Source organism: Phocoena sinus, chromosome 15 (genome assembly GCF_008692025.1).
Source record: "Phocoena sinus isolate mPhoSin1 chromosome 15, mPhoSin1.pri, whole genome shotgun sequence".
In the NCBI taxonomy this organism is placed as follows: Eukaryota; Metazoa; Chordata; class Mammalia; order Artiodactyla; family Phocoenidae; genus Phocoena; species Phocoena sinus.
Genome location: NC_045777.1, coordinates 64,736,445 through 64,753,983, shown reverse-complemented (window position 1 = coordinate 64,753,983; position 17,539 = coordinate 64,736,445). Strand labels below are relative to the sequence as shown.

The following is a 17,539-nucleotide window of genomic DNA, read 5'->3' as shown; positions in this document are numbered from 1 at the left end:
CCAGTTATAGATCAGAGGTTCCAACAACCCCCATCCCCACCTTGGGTTCAATTAATCTGCTAGAGCGACTCACAGAACTCAGAGAAACATTTTACTCGCTAGAATCAGTTTACTATAAAAAGCTATAACTCAGGGACAGCCAGATGGAAGGGATGCACAGGGCAATGTGTGTGGGACAGAGCACGGAGCTTCCATGTCCTCTCCAAGAGCTCCATGCTCTCTGCACCTCCATGTGTTCATCAACTGGAAGTTCTCCAAACCCCATCATTTTGGGTTTTTATGGAGACCTCATTACATACATAGACACGATTGATTAAATCATTGGCCATTGGTGGTTGAACTCAATCCCCAGCCCGTCTCCTCTCCCTGGAGGTCGGGGGGTGGGACTGAAAGTTCCAACCCTCTAATCATGAGGTTGGTTCTAGCAACAAGCTCCCACCCTCAGGTGCTTCCAAAAGTCACCTCCCTAACAAAACAAGACACCTTTGCTGCTCTCATCACTTAGGAAATTCCAAGGGTTTTAGGAGCTCTGTGCCAGGAACAAGGATGAAGACCAAATATGTATTTTTTATTATAAGTCACAATATCACGCGTGCGACTAAGTCCTGGCCAATGTAATGTGCAAAAGCAGAACGTGCAATTTTATGTCATACTCTTAAAAGGAAGAGAACGCCCCTTCTTTGTCCGTTTACTCCTTCCCGTGGGCTGGAACGCAGGGGCTGGTGTACCATCTTGCAGTATCAACGTTAGGGCACCACCTAGGCATAGTGGATCGAGTTGGAGGGAGCCTGGGCTCCTGACTCTGTGGCTGTTTCATGAGAGAAAAACTGCTCTTTTGTTTCAGGCGCTGGAATGTCAGGTTTCTGTAACAACAGCAGGACTGCTATCCTAATTAACACATCTACCCATCACCTAGTCCCCTTCTTCCTTATTAAAAGAACCCCAGATTTATTCAAGTGTCAACTCTTAACAAAGGTGACTGTACCCCTAGCTCAGAGGTAAATCCTCATTAATATAAACCAATCAGGGCAATCCATTTCTCTTGCCAGTGACCGGTTTGGGCCTGGACAAGATGCAATTCTAGGCCATGAAAATTGCCAAAAGTTCTGCTGGGGAATTTCTGTGAACTATTTCCTTGTTCTAAAATAGAGATCCCAGGGAGATAACCACCTCTATAAAGTACCAGGCAGGGTGTTAGGTCCATCTTCTGATGGATGTATCTGAATGTGATGCTTGGAACTGTGGCAGTCATTCTGTAACCAGGAGGAGAGCTAGTCTGTAGATGGTAGAGCAGAAAGATGGAAGGAATCTGATGGCATGGTTGAGTCATTAAACTAAGCAAGCCTGGAGCCACTCACCTCCAGACTTTCAGTTTGTGAGGCTGTAACATGTCCTTGTCAATTAAATCAGCTGAACTGGGGGCGTCTTCTATGAACCATAACCAAGAGCATTTTAACCAGACAGCCTGGTACACGAGGCTGTGACCAGCTCTCCAGTCTCATCTCTCAACATTTTTCTCCTAAGCCCCAAACTTCAGACTTAACTGGAATCGAAACCGTGCTTTGATTTCTCCAGGATTCCACACATGAAGGGACTTCTGCACAGTTGGCTTTCTCAATCCCTTTATCAGGCAATAATCAATTCATCCTCTAAAATCAGCTTAGCAGACACTTTCCCCAGGGACCCTTCTTACCAGACCCAGTTTCCCCAGATCCATTCAGCCCCATCTGCATATGCGGGCCTTGGCCTTTCTTCTTGCCCAGAACAGCCCTAGCCAGGACTCACTCCGTTCTCACAGCTGGAAAGAGCCGGTTCCTGTCACAGCCACTGACCAAGGACTTCCTTTGCATGGTGCCGACTGAGAAGGAGAGACTGCCCGCAGGTGCTCAGACTGGGCCACACCCACAGAGACCCCGGCTGCTCTAGCAGCCCCATGACACAGTGGAGAAGTGTGGTCAGTTAGTGCCCCGTGGGCATACTTTGACAGATGAGGGACTGGAGATGGGAAGGAGACATCCCTTCAATTGTCTGCCCTTTTCCTCCCTAACTATTTAGAGGTAAAGAGGCTCTGTGCAGCCTCTTGGGTGACTGGGGAACCAGTTGTGTTTGCAGCAATGCGTGGCCAGCTCTGTACACAACGTACTGTATGTGTTCCCCTTCCTTCCCTGCTTCACTCCCCCTCTGCTCTCACTCTTGCTGCCCTGGGCCTGCACCCCCAATAACACATTCATACGCAAGCTGTACTCTTAGATTCTCTTTTCCAGGGAACCGGGCTAAAAATCCTCCCCAACCCTGAGTCTGGGTTGCAGGGAAGAGACACATTCATATGATCTCAGAGCCCAGCGGGGATTATTATCAGGTTCCACAGGAACTGAGGCAGCTGCTCATCAAACAGGAGGGGGCCTGGAATTTTCTCTGGGCACCGGCAGCTGTAGTGCCCCAGTATTAACTCTGACACTCACCATTCTCAGGTCAGCTGCTTACTCTCCTGGCTTCTTCCTACTCTCCCCTGACCTGCAATGGTTTCTGTTTCCTCCAGGCCTCTGCCTATTCCATCCTTCTGCTTATATATGGCTTCGGCTTAATTCTGAACTCTGCTTCCTCACGGCTTCTGCGTCCCATTCAGACTTTCCAAGACAGAAGATAGGTTTGAGTCACTTGGTCACTGTCAAGTACTGGATGGCACTGTTGGCAGAGCTGGGTGTCAGGCCCCCTTGTTACTGGCATTCACCAAAGTGACTGATGGGCACATCTCTCTGAAGAGAGGATAGACCCGTGTGGGTATTCTGAGTTGCATGACATAGCCGTGCAATGGTCAAGCACAGCAGAACACACAGGAAAGTTTAAAAAAACGGCAACAGATCATTTATCACAGATACTTTCAGAACCACTGGGAAAACTGCAGGAAAGGGCTCTGAGCCCAACTTCCAGAATAGATTCCTAAGCCGCACAGCAGAACCGGGTCACTAAGGGAGCTGCTGCCTCTGGCCCCACTGCTGCCTGTGGAAGGCTTGTTGGAAGAAGGCTGGAATGGCTGTTCAGTGAATGCCACAGTGTCCATTCACAAACACCAGACTTCGTAACAACATTGACGTCCTGTTCACCCAGCTCTCACATGCTCCTCGAGCATTTGCACATTTTGTTTCCATTACCTGGAATGGCCTCCCTGAATTTCTGCTGGTCAAAATCTCCTCCCTTCCCTCCTCCCTTCCTTCCTTCCTCCCTCCCTCCCTTCCTTCCTTCCTCCCATAAAGCTCTATAAAGTAGCAGGCATGATGTTGGCTGATGGGGATACCAAGATGAATATGTCCCTGCCCCCAAGAATCTCATCACTTGGTTAGGGAGCTAGAGACAAACATAAATTAACCTGCCTTCCCAGAATGCGCTCTTTCTGTCCTATACGGGCACACCCCGGAGAGACCGCAGGTTCAGTTCCAGAACACTGTAATAAAGTGAATATCGCAATAAAGTGAGTCACACGAATATTTTTTTATCTCCCAGTGCATATAGACATTATGTTTAAACGATACAGTAGTCTATTAAGTATGCAACGGCATTATGTCTAAAAAAACAATGTACATACCTAAATTTAGAAATATTTTATTGCTAAGAAATGCTAATCACCATCTGAGCCTTCAGTGAGTCAAAGAAGTAACATCAAAGATCACGGGTCAGGGCTTCCCTGGTGGCGCAGTGGTTGAGAGTCCGCCTGCCGGTGCGGGGAACGCGGGTTCGTGCCCCGGTCCGGGAAGATCCCACATGCCGCGGAGCGGCTGGGCCCGTGAGCCATGGCCGCTGAGCCCGCGCGTCTGGAGCCTGTGCTCTGCAACAGGAGAGGCCACAACATTGAGAGGCCCGCGTACCGCGCAAAAAAAAAAAAAAAAAAAAAAAAAAAAAAGATCACAGATCACCATAACAAATATAATAATAATAAAGGTTTAGGGACTTCCCTGGTGGCACAGTGGTTAAGAATCTGCCTGCCAACGCAAGGGAACATGGGTTCAAGCCCTAGTCCGGGAAGATCTCAAATGATGCAGAGAAACTAAGCCCGTGTGCCACAACTACTAAGCTTGTGCTCTAGAGCCCATGAGCCACAATTACTGAGCCCATGAGCCACAACTACTGAAGCCCGTGCACCTAGAGCCCGTGCTCCACAACAAGAGAAGCCACCACAATGAGAAGCCCGCGCACAGCAACGAAGAGTGGCCCCTGCTCACCACAACTAGAGAAAGCCCGGGCACAGCAATGAAGACCCAACACAGCCAGAAATAAATAAATAAACTTTAAAAAACTTGAAATATTGTGATAATTACCAAAATGTGACAGAAGTGAGCAAATGCTGTTGGAAAAAATGGTGCCGACAGACTTGCTCACAGGGTGACCACAAACCTTCAGTTTGTTATAAATGCAATACCCATGAAGCACAGTAAAGTGAAGTGCCATAAGACGAGATGTGCCTGTAAAACTCTTTACAATGTGAAAGGGAGTGAAGCAGAGGGGTTCAGAGTCCAGCCCTGGAGTCAGCCTTGCCAGCTGTGTGACTCTGAGTAAGTTTCTTGCTCTCTCTGCCTCACTTTGCCCGTATGTAGAATGGCATTGACAGCAGCACCTCCCTCACTGGACTGGTTCTGAGCATTTCAGGAGACACCACAGGGGAAGAGCTGCGTCCAGGAGGCACACGGTATTTATCAAAGGGCTCCTGGGACTCACGCCTCAAGCATCTTTGCACAGACATTTCCACAAGCATTTTCACTGCGTAACTAATTGGTCATGAGGCAATTTTGCTGTAAAGGATAAAATAACTGGATGACAGTTTGGTTTGACAATTTGCTTTCAATTGGTTGACAGTTTGGTTTTATTTCTCCACTGACATAGAACTCTCATTTTAATATTCCATCAATCTCAGCCCTCATGATGGTTTGTACAGTGATGAGTAGACGTGGCGGTCTTAAAATAGAGGATGATGACAACTACATACGTGAACTTGATAGAAAATATGATGATAAAAGTTACTGGAAGTGTGAAGTAAGACAGTATGCCAGAGCACATACTGTACCAGAAAATGATAACATATCAGTTTGCAGATCCTTCAGTGATTTGAAGGCACAGAGTTGAACCTACACCTTTCATAGAACTTTGGAACGTCTATCAGTAGACATGTGACAACCTGCCAAAAACAAACAGTTTTCCCAACTCGATACAAAGCTCAGGTGCAAATATGCATCCCGGTATTTGGAAGCTGATGCCCCTCTTAAGGATGGAAGAAATTTTAGAGAAAAAGAAAAAGTGCAAAGCTGAATGGGGAGATGAGTCAAAAGCAAAATCTCTCTAAAATACTATAAACAAAAGACTTGAAAGACAATTGCTTAGGTAAAACTTACAAAATAAAATCAATTATCTGTGCAGTATTGCCATAAATTGACACACATTTTAAATGTACTCAATATTTTTGCATTTTGCAATAAAGTCTTTTTAATTTTGTTATTCATTTCTCATGTTTCATTATGTCCTTTTTAATGTCCCTCTTTTGGTTTTCATTATTTTATCTTTTATAGCAACATTGCCTTAAGGCCAATTAGTTATGTGATGAGAATGTTTGCAGTGGAAATACCAGACATGCTATCAAGCACACTGTCCCTTCCCATCCTTCAAAGCCTGATCAGATGTTCCCTCCCAGGAGCCTTCCCTGGGCCTCCCATGGGAAATGTTACCACCTCGTTCCCTTTTCCCCTCATCAATTTTGCCATTCTTCCTCCACAGGACACACCTCCGGGATATCAGAAATGTTGGGAGGGGTGTGTATATACATTTGCTGAGCTGTTAAAAAAACCCAGGAGTGGCCTTTGTCAACTATTAAACATTAAAGGAGATTTTTAATGAAATAATGATCAAAAGTCAATGAAACAGTGGCAGTTTTCTGACTCCATCCACACTGTGTGGTGTTTTAGTCCATAAGTGCAGAGCCCCCTCTTTTCCGTCACATCCCCCTCTGCCTGGCACATGGTATGTTGGGTAATAAATTAATGAATAAATGAATTTGTACTTGCTCTGAAACATACAGTAGATTTTTCCAAGAGCAAAGTTCTGAGGTCTGTACCTTGAACTCTCTGGAGGAAATGAGCTACGGAAACTGATTACAGGCAGAAAAGATAGTAACGGTAATACAGTACATCATTTACTGAGGGTGGCTCCCCAAAAATATTTGCCCACATCCTAACCCCTGAAACCTGTGAATATGAACTTAATTTGGGGGAAAAAAAGGGCTTCAACATATGAATTTTGAGGGGACACATTTCAGTCCACACACCACCCTAGGCCAGGCTAATCAGTGCATTCTCTTACTTGGTCACTTTTAGAGTAGGACCCAACGTTATCCCTAGGCATGACATTTGCTACAACTCTCAGGCAACCGAAGCTCTCTTTTCCTCTTCATTGAGGAAAACATAAGGCTAGAGCAGCCAGGGGCCTATGGAGAGAGCCTCGCAGAGAGCGCAGCCCACTGAGAAGAAAGCAGAGCTAAGAAGTGGATTGAGCGTACCTAGATCCAGCCATACTGAAGCAGGAGCCCCATGGACGTCTCAGTTAATACGACAATAAAATGCTTTCTAAGCTGTGTTTCCGTCACCTGCAACCCAAAGAATCCTAACTAATAGACCGTGATCTCACAGCTAATAGTAGTGGGAATGGGGATCTGAAAGCATTTCTGCTCAGCTCTGAGAGGCTTTCCTGGGAGTAATCTTGGTGCTTAAGCCAGGAGCATCCTCTGAGTCCTGATTCCCAGATGGCATGTGGGTTCTGACATTTTTAATCTATTTACCCTTGCTCTCCGGGAGCAAGGAAGGTGCAAGAAGTGTAAATAAGTACAGTTAATTGTTTAAGTAAATTCGGATAATTAAATAAATGCCGATCATTTCAGGGAGCGCTGCCTGTTATGAAACAAAACAAAGCTTCCTGGACGGAGGTCCCAGGGTAGGTCCTGACAAAGGACACTTAGCAGTTGAGGAAGGGACTCCCCAGTCCCCTTCCCTGAGTCCTGCCTCCCAGCTTCTCTGGAGACAGGTGTTCAAGGCACAGCTCTGCTAAAGCTGTGTGACTTTGGGCAAGGGGTGAACCTGCCTGCACCTCAGTTTCCTCATCTGAAAAATGGGGAAAGTAATAGTGTCCCTTTCATAGGATGAACTGGGGAGCGAATGTGTAAGGTGATCAGCACAGTACTGGCACACAGTATGACCTTTGTAAAGGCTGTGATTATTACTTCAAGGCTGGATCCTCCTCATCCAGGTCTCAGACCAACTGTGGGTCTCAGACCCACAGAGAGCCTCAGGCTTCCACAGGGCAGCCCCTACCTTCACATTCCCTCAAACAGTTTTGCTTCTTTCAGGGCATTTTCTGCTGTGGATCCCTTGTCTTTCGGTTTCCTTTTCTCGAAAGGCAGTAAGCCTTACGGAGGGCACAAGCCTTGTCTATTTTGTCAACTGCTATTTCGCCAGCACCTGGTCTCGCGCCTGGCACATAGTAGGTGCTCAGTAGATACTGGTTTGAATGAAGGACTGCGGCACCCTGGCAAGGGCAGCTTCCGTTCCAGGGCCTGCCACGCCACCAACACCACGCCACCACGACTTGCTGGGGGAGCGGGGGATGGACGGTTCCGTCGTGCGCTCTTTTTCCCTCCTTTCAACTTCCCAGTGTAACTTTGTGTGAATACAACTGCAGAAGCTCCCTGGACAAGGCTACCGCCCCGCAATCAGAGCCTTCCTGGTTCTGCCTTCGGGGAGGGAGGATAGGGGTGGCCTGCGGGAGGCCAGTTGCCAGCGCGTCCTTTAGTCCCTCCCGCCGCCTCGCGTCGCTTTAAGGCGGAGGCCCGGGAGGGGGCCGACCCCGCCCGCCCGCTCGCCTCGCGGCTCCAGACTTCGGCATTTCCTCCCTGCTAGCTGGCGCGGCCTCGCCTCCCCTCGGAAGAGGAAACTCCCGTGGCCGAGTAACGGGAACAAGAGCGGAGGGGAGCAGCGGGGGACTCCGGAGACCGACGGCGCCGGGAGGGCGGCCCGAGGTAGGAGGCGAGCGCAGCGGGACCAGAAGCTGGCCGAAGGCGGCGCGCCGGGGAGCGGGGCGGGGAGGGCCGCCGGGCCGGACGCAGCGCGCAGTCGGCACGGGGCGCGGCTAGGAGCCGGAGCGTGCAGGGCGGGCCGCTGCTGGAAGGAGCGCTTGAGCTGGGAGAGGAGGCCGAGCTGGAGGGCTGCTTTCCCCGGCCCTGCGACGGGGTCGCCGCCGCGGAGGCGAAGGGAACCGGGACAGCGGGGCTGCCCGGGCGCTGCGCGCATGCTGGGCCTGGGACGCCGCCGGGGCTCGCGCCCTGGGCTGCTCGGCCGCCGTTGCCCCGGGCGTCCGGCATGTCGGTGCACTACACCCTGAATCTGCGCGTCTTCTGGCCCCTGGTGACTGGCCTGTGCACCGCCCTCGTGTGCCTCTACCATGTCCTGCGGGGAAGCGGGGACGCCCGGACCGAGCCCCCCGAAGGCGCGGACGGCGGCTTCCCGCTGCTCAAGGTGGCCGTCCTGCTGCTCCTCGGCTACATCCTCCTGCGCTGTCGCCACGCTGTCCGGCAGCGCTTCCTGCCGGGGTCTCCCCGCCTGGGGGGCCACTCCGCCTTCTCTCCTAGACACTTAGGGGAGCCCAGCCTCGACATCTTGCTGGAGAGTTATTACGAGCACGAGGTGCGCCTGTCGCCGCACGTGCTGGGCCACAGCAAAGCACACGTGAGCCGGATCGTGGGCGAGCTGGTCCGGGCTGGCCGCGCCCGAGGGTCCCCAGGCCCCATCCCCGGGGGAGCGCTGGCCTTGGCCTTTCGCGGAGATTTCATCCAGGTAGGCAGTGCCTACGAGCAGCATAAAATCCGCCGGCCCGACGGCTTCGACGTGCTGGTGCCGCTGCGCCTCCCTCCCCTGGTGGCGCTGGAGCCGCGGAGCCTGGGCGCGGAGCCCGCGCTGGCCCCAGCCTTCCACGGCTGCTTCGTGTGCGCACTGAAGGCGCCGCCAGGGGCTTCCGGGGGCCACTGGCTCCGGGACTCCAAAGCCTTCGCCGACGGCTTCTGCGTGGATGTGCGCGGGCGGCGCCATCTCTCGGCTACGCTGGTACTGCGCTGGTTTCAGTCGCACCTGCAGCGCTCCCTGGCCACCGTGCGCTACAGCCTGGAGGGGCGTTGTCGGGTCAGCCTGACCCCAGGCGGCCTGGAGCAGCCCCCTACCCTACACGTCCTCCCCTGCCGCACCGATTACGGCTGCTGCCGCCTTTCCATGGCCGTGCGTCTCATCCCTGCCGTCCACTTGGGCGACAGCGTCTTCTTGGTGGCCCCACCACCGCCACCCTCACCCGTCGGGCCCCTGTCGGAGCTCCCGGGAGGCCTGCGCGCCGATGCACTGTGGGGTGTGAACACGGCGCGCCAGGAGCAGAAGCTGCTGAGCTGGCTGCAGGAAAGGGCCCCTCCAGGTGCCTGCTACCTCAAGTGCCTGCAGTTGCTGAAAGCTCTGCGAGACCTGGGCGCCCGCGGGCTGGACCCGACGGCCGCCACCCAGTGGGGACGCATCCTATCCTCATACGTGCTCAAGACAGTGCTGCTGGCGGCGCTGCTACGCCAGGGGGCTCCCGCGCAAGGCTGGGACGAGGCGCACCTGGGCGAGCGCTTGGAAGAGCTAGTACAGTTCCTCAGGGATTGCCTGCTGCGACGCCGTACACTCTTCCACTGCCTCCTGGGCCCTGGAGGGGCGGCCGCCGAGGTGGGCCCACTGCCCAAGGTACTGCGTGAAGCCACCCCGGTTGACCTCCTGGCCACTTTCGACCGGCAGGCCCGGGAACTCGCAGCGGCACGGTTGCTGTCCACGTGGCGAAGGCTGCCCCAGCTTCTCCGGGCCTATGGGGGTCCCCGCTACCTTGCCAGGTGTCCCCCACCCCGGAATCAGCGCCCCCAGGGGTTCCCTGAAGATGAACCATAAACCCTGCCAGAGCCCCAGCCTGGCCTGGTGCTCCTGAAGCCTCACCCACCAGGTGGGGGTGGGGATGGCAGTGAAGCCAGTTTAAGGCAAGGAAGATGACCTGCAGAAGGTGTTGGAACATTCAGAGGATGACATTTGGTGGCTTCAGCATCACCGCCTGGCTCCACAATCCAGATAGCTGTGGCATCTTTTTCACGCCCACCAGAGTGTCCTGGGCAAGCTACGGAAAGACGTTCAACGTTAGCAGCTAAGAGTTGGTCCAAATGTTGGTTTGTGTGGAATGATTCTGTAGAAGGATCCAGCTTTTAGGGAGGATCAGTAAAGGAAGGGATTGTGGGTTGTTTAGACAGATCTCTCTGGCCCCCAAATTTAAAGAAGCTAATGTTTTCTGACACAGCTACTTGGTAGGTCCTGGGTTCCTGATTGTCTTTTTAAAAATCTGAATCTTTATCTACAACTGGAATTGTAGTTCTATTCTAGAGGCTTATGTTCTGAAGAACATACTTTCCACTGTTCAAATTGGTATTAATGTATTTTTTAAAGGCCCATCACAGGTGTGTGACAGGATTATGAAGAATTAAGTCACAGGTGTTGAAAGGCAGTCAGGAGTTGGTTAGTGAAACTTCCAGAGCAAATAGCACTTTATTTTGATCAGTTCTTTCATTTTGTGGTAATCGCTAGTGCCAAGTGTGGCATCTGAAAGGGAGGCCAGTTACATTGACTATTAAGAAAGGTGCAGTCTTGAGGAGCAGGCTTGCTCAGCATCCCTCTAGGCACGCGCTGGGATGTGCACCAGTCAGCGCTGATTCATTGAGCCCCTGCTGTGAGCCAGTCACAGTGCAGAGTGGCAACAGGATACGTGCTTCAGACAACACTGGTGAGGGCATGAAACATGTTGGGTCTCGAAAAAGATGTATTGATATTTCACTCTTTGCCTAGCAAGATGTCTCACCAGGGCTTGCTGCTGGCTGGAGACAGAAACCTTTTTTTTTGTTTGTTTTAAGTCTTTTTGCCAAACCCCTTTGCATGGAGATTTCTTTCTGAGTTTAATGAGATAATGAAGAGGCAATGCCTGCTTTCAGCCAATGCTCAGTGATCCTCCGTGGTTGGGAAGTTTTGCTCTCATTGCCCAAGCGGCCTTTAATTGGCCCGAAGCCCACCTTTGAGGAGTGGTTGATTCAGCACAGGTCTTGCAATGCATTTCACTTAGAGTTCAGTTATCTTGGGCTCTGTGCTTGAGGATCAGTTATTTCCCAATCAGCTGACAGAGGAGAAAGACAGCAGAGGAGGGCAAGTTAGGGGGAGATGGAGGGAGACAACCTTTGTCAGCTGTCTGTTCTTTCTTCTCTCTGGGCATAAATATCACCAGGCTGGGTGTATTTTGCAGGTAGCGCATTCTGAAATCCCTCACCGTCCTCCCACATTTCTAACAGCTCTCAAGTTGCATCAGTCGACATAAAACTCAGTTGAAGTTTAGAATGGTCCATCACCTGCTGAATAGAAAATGCAGCCGATCCCAGTGATATACTTTGGGATTTTTATAGCTTTGGGATTTTTTTTTTTTAACAGAGACTCTTAAAGGTAAAACTTGGAAGACAGAAGTAGCCACATGAATTGGGCCATTGTTTAATTTCTGAGCTATTTTGAGGGAACTCTTTAAACTTTCTTTCTTTAGGGGACCTACTTGGCCACTGTGGGGAAATCGTTGTGAATAAATGATTTATAGGGAATCCTTCTCATCAGAGCTACAGAGATTTCTTATGTCCTTTGCAACCTTGGGCTGTAAGAGAAACAGTCGCAAATGTTGTGCTGTGTCTTTGAGGTTGTTTGGGGACATTTCCCCTCGATACCACAGAGTCATTCCTAGTTTCTGAGGTCAGTGTTAGGTCATAAGGTACTGCATTTAGCACAGGAATCAGTCTACCGACTTCCTGCGAAGATATAAACTGCACAGTGTTTTTTAAAATAATTTTTAAAATAAATTCCAAGAGTAGGTAGATCTTTATATAAATACATATATTTATAATGTTTCCATACTCAGCTACAATTTCCCCTGTAGTTGGAGTGGGGGAAAGCGAGGCTATTAGAGGGATTATAAAGCTTTAAAAGCTGAATTTTCCAAATATTTCTAGCTGAGTTGATAGGTTCCTCTTTTATCTGAATAGCATTTTGAAGTTTGAATCTGGTAACATACAGTTCTTGTAGTTTCTTTGTGGGTTTTTTTTTTTTTTCAGGTTAATTACCCAAAGCCTCATCCATCCTCAAGGTTTTTAAATTTTATTTTTTTTAATTAATGGGGCATTGTGTTTGTGAATTTTTAAAATAGTAATGTTTTATTTAAATGCCATGCTGAGCAATTGTTCTCTGTACATGGTAACCAAAAACGTAGAGATTTCGATCAATTTTGATCAATGTTTAGTAATCCAAAACATGTACTGTGTACAAATAAAATAATATGGCATATTAGTCAGGTGTGATGGTTGCCCAAGGCACTTAAATTAAGCTCAATTCTGTATTTTATTAGGGCTCCATCACGTCCTTGATTGAAATATATACATTTTTGGTGTATACTTGGTACTGGAGATTCATATACTGCAAATATTCTCATACAAGAAAGCTCAGAATTGTGCGTGCTTTTAAAAAAAGATTAACTGTCCAGCCAGTGTCCGAAGAAAGTGTTTGGAGAGATGACTCAGCCATTTTGCCTAAAGACACCCTTCAGTAACTCCCACTGACCAGTCTTGGGAGTCATCCCGGAATGCTCGTGGGCTGAGAGGAGGAGACTGTGTTTTTGCAAAATGAAACTGAAGCTAAAAGGGAAAATGTGAGCAAACCAAGAGAAATCCGAAGATTTCAGGAAGGAGGACTTAAGATGGACGTGAAACGAAGAGCTGGGCAGAAGGGGAGATGGGGTGGAAATCACACGAGGGTGCGAGAGAGGTCTGGGTTAGGAAACACATTTTCTAGATATGTGCTACTTCAAACCAGGGGTCGCAAACTCAGCAGCCTGCAGAAGCAAGTTAGGGAGGTACATAAGAGAAGGGTTGGGTGGTGATGGGGGCTGTGCCGTCTTCAGGGGCCACATGGCTCATCTCCATGCGGGGAAAAGGGTAGGGTGGGGCTGGAAATGGAAAAACAAAAAAAAATGAAACTTTCTGATTTTTAAACAGCATAATTTAAAAATATCCAAAACACAAGTGGGCCAAAAAACACATTTGCTTGAGCCTGGGGGCCACCAGTTTGCGACCCCTGCCTTAGACGGTAACCCCTCAAGTATGTATAAGGTTATATTTATTGTTATGGATATGATGTTGTTATACATGGTGGTGGGGCATGATATTTCAAGTCTGCTTTATCGCTCAGAGCTAAGCTTTATTGTAGAAACAAAACCCCCAAATTAACACGGCCACAGATAACACTTAACTCACAATTCCCGGAAGGATTCTCCACCCTGGACCCGTAGGAGTCAGATGGGACATCAGACCACTAGGGGCCAGCTCTTGGCATTTCCTTCCTGGTGAGTTGGGGCCAAACTCCTTGGCTCTGTCGGAGTCCGCAGGTGAGCAATCAGGAAGGATTGCAGAGTAACTTGTTTTCTTCTTTATTTGTATTTTATTTTTATTTTTAAATTAATTATTATTTTTTTTAGTAGTTTCCTAGCCTTTGCAATGATGGTTGGTGGCCGTGAACACCGGCAAAGTAGTGCTGGGTCTCCCAGCCAAGCTTCTTAGGCTTGTTACCAGCCCCAGTGCCAAGAGCACTGTTCTGATCATATGTTTCTATCCCTTTCTGACTCCGTGGCTCCCACCAAAACTGACATCCTAGCCTTCTGAAGGAATGAAACTAATAGCCTTCCAAAGTGTCTCCTTTAACCTCATGGAGTAAGTCACCTTTTCCGTAAAATGTGGCTTTTGACCGTGACGATGACTTATCGTATCCACGTGGAGGAAGGTTATTACCTCCCTGCCCAGTGGTGGGAAAAATGAACCTGGTGAACATTCCCAGTATCCCTCGGGAAGGAAAAGAGTTCAGTGTTATCATTGTGGCATTTGTTAGTTTTTATAAAAAATTGCATGTCTGTTTCTTAGACACTACTGTTTATTTTTTCTGTACCTACATAGCACACGATTTGGTGGGGATGAAGCAAGTATAAGTTGGGAGAGGACGAAGATGTATGTGAACATCAGTACAGAGAGAACAGACTAAAACATGCAGCTAAATTATATGTAATCTGGTTTTAGAAGTATCAGATATTCAGGAATATTTTTAGCACCCTTTGCTTAAAAAAAAAAAATGCCTTGATTCAGTCACTTGACTTGAAAACATTCCTCTTATTTTACTGTTATTTTTAGTGTGGATTTGGACCCCAAACTGTGTATTATGATGCAGTCTATTGGCTGTGGTCATAGTGTATGTTTTGTTCCAATAACAGAGACCAAAGAGGTAATCAGCTATGGTTCAGCTGCTACAGTTGTGTGATTAAAAGGCGTTCTAATCACACCAGATTTCCATGGCCCAAATAGTCGAGGCCGGCCATTTGTTTTCTATTTCAGGTTGGAGTAAATTTGCACTTTTAATCATATGGGTCATTTGGGGACCTTGTTCTTTCATACTTTGCTTTATTAATAAAGGAACTTGTAGAAACCTGTGAACTGAACATCAGATGTGGGGAGGGTTGTCGTCTTCCTGGAGGCTACACTGGCTTGTGATCCCTTACACAGGCCCACCTGCTTTCAGTGAGTGGGTGTATGGGACTTTTTTCCACACAGCAAAGTTGGGATCGTTGTACAGAATTGGCACCGTACACAGGTGGGAAAGGATGCCAGTTCATGGCTCTGTAGGCACCCGGGGGCCTGCCTTCAGGTCTTTTTCTGATCGAGAACATTCTGGCCCTGCCCCTCTTCTGTCACCCACCTCCACCCCCTCCACCCTCGGCTCTCACACACCAGCCCAAACACAACTCAGGTCTTGGCCTGTGGCTAATTTATAGCTCAAGAATTTTGCCCAGAAATCTCTTAGGCCCCCAGGTCCTCTCCAAATGGTAAACATTTGCTAATACGAAAACCCACCAGGCTTCATGAGAGATGGAATCTTGGAGGCCACTCTTCAAAGCCTTGGAGCCAGGTGGAAGTTTGGGGACACCTGCAGCCACTGGCTGGCTAAACTGCTTGTGGAGAGCACTCTCCCAGGGGAAAGGTGTGGTGGGTTGTGTTTTGTTTCGTTTTCAACAATTAGTTCTTGAGTGGCTACTGTCCCCAGGCATTGAGGACACACAGAGGCAACCACAGATACGGCCTCTCATGAGCCCACAAACTGCTGTGAGAGGGCAGGCAGTTAAAGAAGTCATTTCTGTGCAGTGTGGTGGGTGCTAGGTGGCGGAGGGGTCTGGAAGCGCAGAAGAGGGGAACCTCAATGCAGTCGGGGGTTTCAGGGAGGGCTGCTCGGAGGAAGTGTCACAGTTGAGATCCAGAGATAGGAGTTTGCTGCGTGAAGGGAGCTGTGCTGGAGAGGAATGCATCGGACACAGAGGTGACAGGAGCAGTCAGTTTGGCTGGAAAGTAGGGGTGGACGGGAGCGAGGAGGCTCCAGGGGCAAAGGATGAGGTGGGAGAGGTAGGAAGGCACCAGGGCACAGGGGTTCTGGAAGCCAAAGCTTCTCAAACTCGAATGTGCAAACCACTTGGGCGTCTCGTCCGAACGCAAGTTCTGATCCCGCAGGTCTGGATGTGACCTGAGAGCCCGCCTTCCTAATAGATGATGGCAATGCCACTGATGCAGGGGCCACTCTTTGATCACAAGTTTGTAGACCACACTGAAAGTCTGGACTGGTCCCCAAGATACTGGCAGTCCACCTTAGGAAGGAATGACAACGTCACATTTGAGTTTGGCCCACTCTGGCTGCAAGGTGGAGAATGGGTTGAGCAGGGGGTGGCAATTCATCTATTTTTGTAAATAAAGTTTTATGGGAACACAGCCACACACATCCATTTACGTACTGCTCTGGCTGCTCTCTGCCTCCATTAGCAGGGTTGAGGAATTGCAAAACAACACTGAAAAGAATTACTGTCTGGCCTTTTACGGAAAAGTTGGCTGGACTTAATCAGACTGGAAATCATCAGAGGCTGCAGTGGTCCAGGCCCAGGCAGGGGAGTGGGGACAGAGACACAAGTTACTCTGGAGACAGACCAGTGTCATGTTAGGGCCAGCACTTTAACACCAAGAGGCCTGTCTTCAAGTCTTGCATCCTGCACTTCTCATCTGTGTGTCTCTCTGCAAGTTACCCAATCCTGTCTGGGCCTCAATTCCCTCATCTGTAAAATGGGATTAATAATAGGACCTCCCTCATAGGAGTGAAAGAGATCAAGTTGATTGCGCCTGCAAAGGACTTGCAGTTTTCGGGGTGGAATTTTCATTTAGTCAGTGTCTCCAACCTCTTCCTCTGCTCCCTTTGGGCTCATTCTTCCTCCTCTGCAGGGTGCGTTTCCCTTTTGTCCACCCAACCATCTCTCTGCTACCCAGATTTTGTTTATCTTGCTCCTTGATGCCCATGGTGTTCCCCTGTAGGAAAAGCTCTTACTCTGGGTACCATGTAGCCTGATTACAAAAGTGGCCGCCCCTGTTCTCTAAAGCTTTCTATACCTCTGCCCCTGGCGAAGTGACTTTGCAGTCTCTCCCGTCACGAAGGAAGCCTTTTTACCTACACGTTGAAATTGGAATGGCTTTGTGACTTTCTTTAGTCAGTAGAATGTGGCGGAAGGGACATTGTGCTAGTTCCCGGCCTAGGCCTGTCTGCCTCTGATTGTTCTCTTGGAAGCCTGCTGCCCCCACGTGAATAACTGGCCTTGCTGGAGGATGAGGGACCACGTGATCGTGTCGCCAGAGCTGACAGCCACCTTTGACACATGACCGAGACCATCCCAGACCAGCTCCGTTTCCCCTTCTCCCCCGCAACTGACCAGACAACAGAATGATTGAAACACTTGAACGAGCCTGGCCAAGACCAGCCGAGCCTGGCCCAGATCAGCAGACCCGCCCAGCTGGCCCATAGACTCCAAGCAAAAATGAACACATTGTTTTAAGCCACTGAGTTAGTGGTAGTTTGTAGCTCAGCTGTAGCTAAATGATTTGGAAACTTAAAAAAAAAGAAGAAATCTGGAGGGGCTGCCAGTGGAGTAAATACAGGCAGTCTCGACTTCTGTGCATTTGACTTTCAGACAGCCAGGCTTTGATACAACCCACCTTCCCGCAGTGAATCCAGGTTTCCCTCATCTGCTGAAGCACAGTGTTGGCTGAGTTGTGGCAGTGTTGCCATCTTTTGGGGGGCGTGCTTACACGGCTGTTTGTGTTCCTGCACTTGCCCTTATCTCATAAAAGCAAATGGAAGCTGGAAAATGAAAGTGCTGATTCAGGTGACAACATGCCATAGGTCTCACAGGTAATACAATTGAGACACTGATTCAGCATCTCCTCTTGGCTAAGCTTCAGCTTCAGTCAGGTACTGGCTGGTGTTAAGCTGGTGGGTGTTGTGTTCAACTGTAAAGGAAGAGAACG

General features: G+C 49.4%; 1 protein-coding gene across 1 annotated transcript; it reads left to right on the top strand.

The window, feature by feature from the left end:
- Nucleotides 1-8,204: 8,204 nt before the first annotated feature.
- Nucleotides 8,205-14,637, top strand: ITPRIPL2 (ITPRIP like 2). The gene has a single exon (XM_032603800.1). The coding sequence runs from the start codon at nt 8,391-8,393 to the stop codon at nt 9,987-9,989; it is 1,599 nt and encodes a 532-aa protein (XP_032459691.1). The 5' UTR covers nt 8,205-8,390; the 3' UTR covers nt 9,990-14,637.
- The last annotated feature ends 2,902 nt before the right edge of the window (nt 14,638-17,539 follow it).

Excerpts from the sequence above, each read along its gene's own strand:
- ITPRIPL2 (XM_032603800.1), top strand. The coding sequence starts at position 8,391 with ATGTCGGTGCACTACACCCTGAATCTGCGCGTCTTCTGGCCCCTGGTG.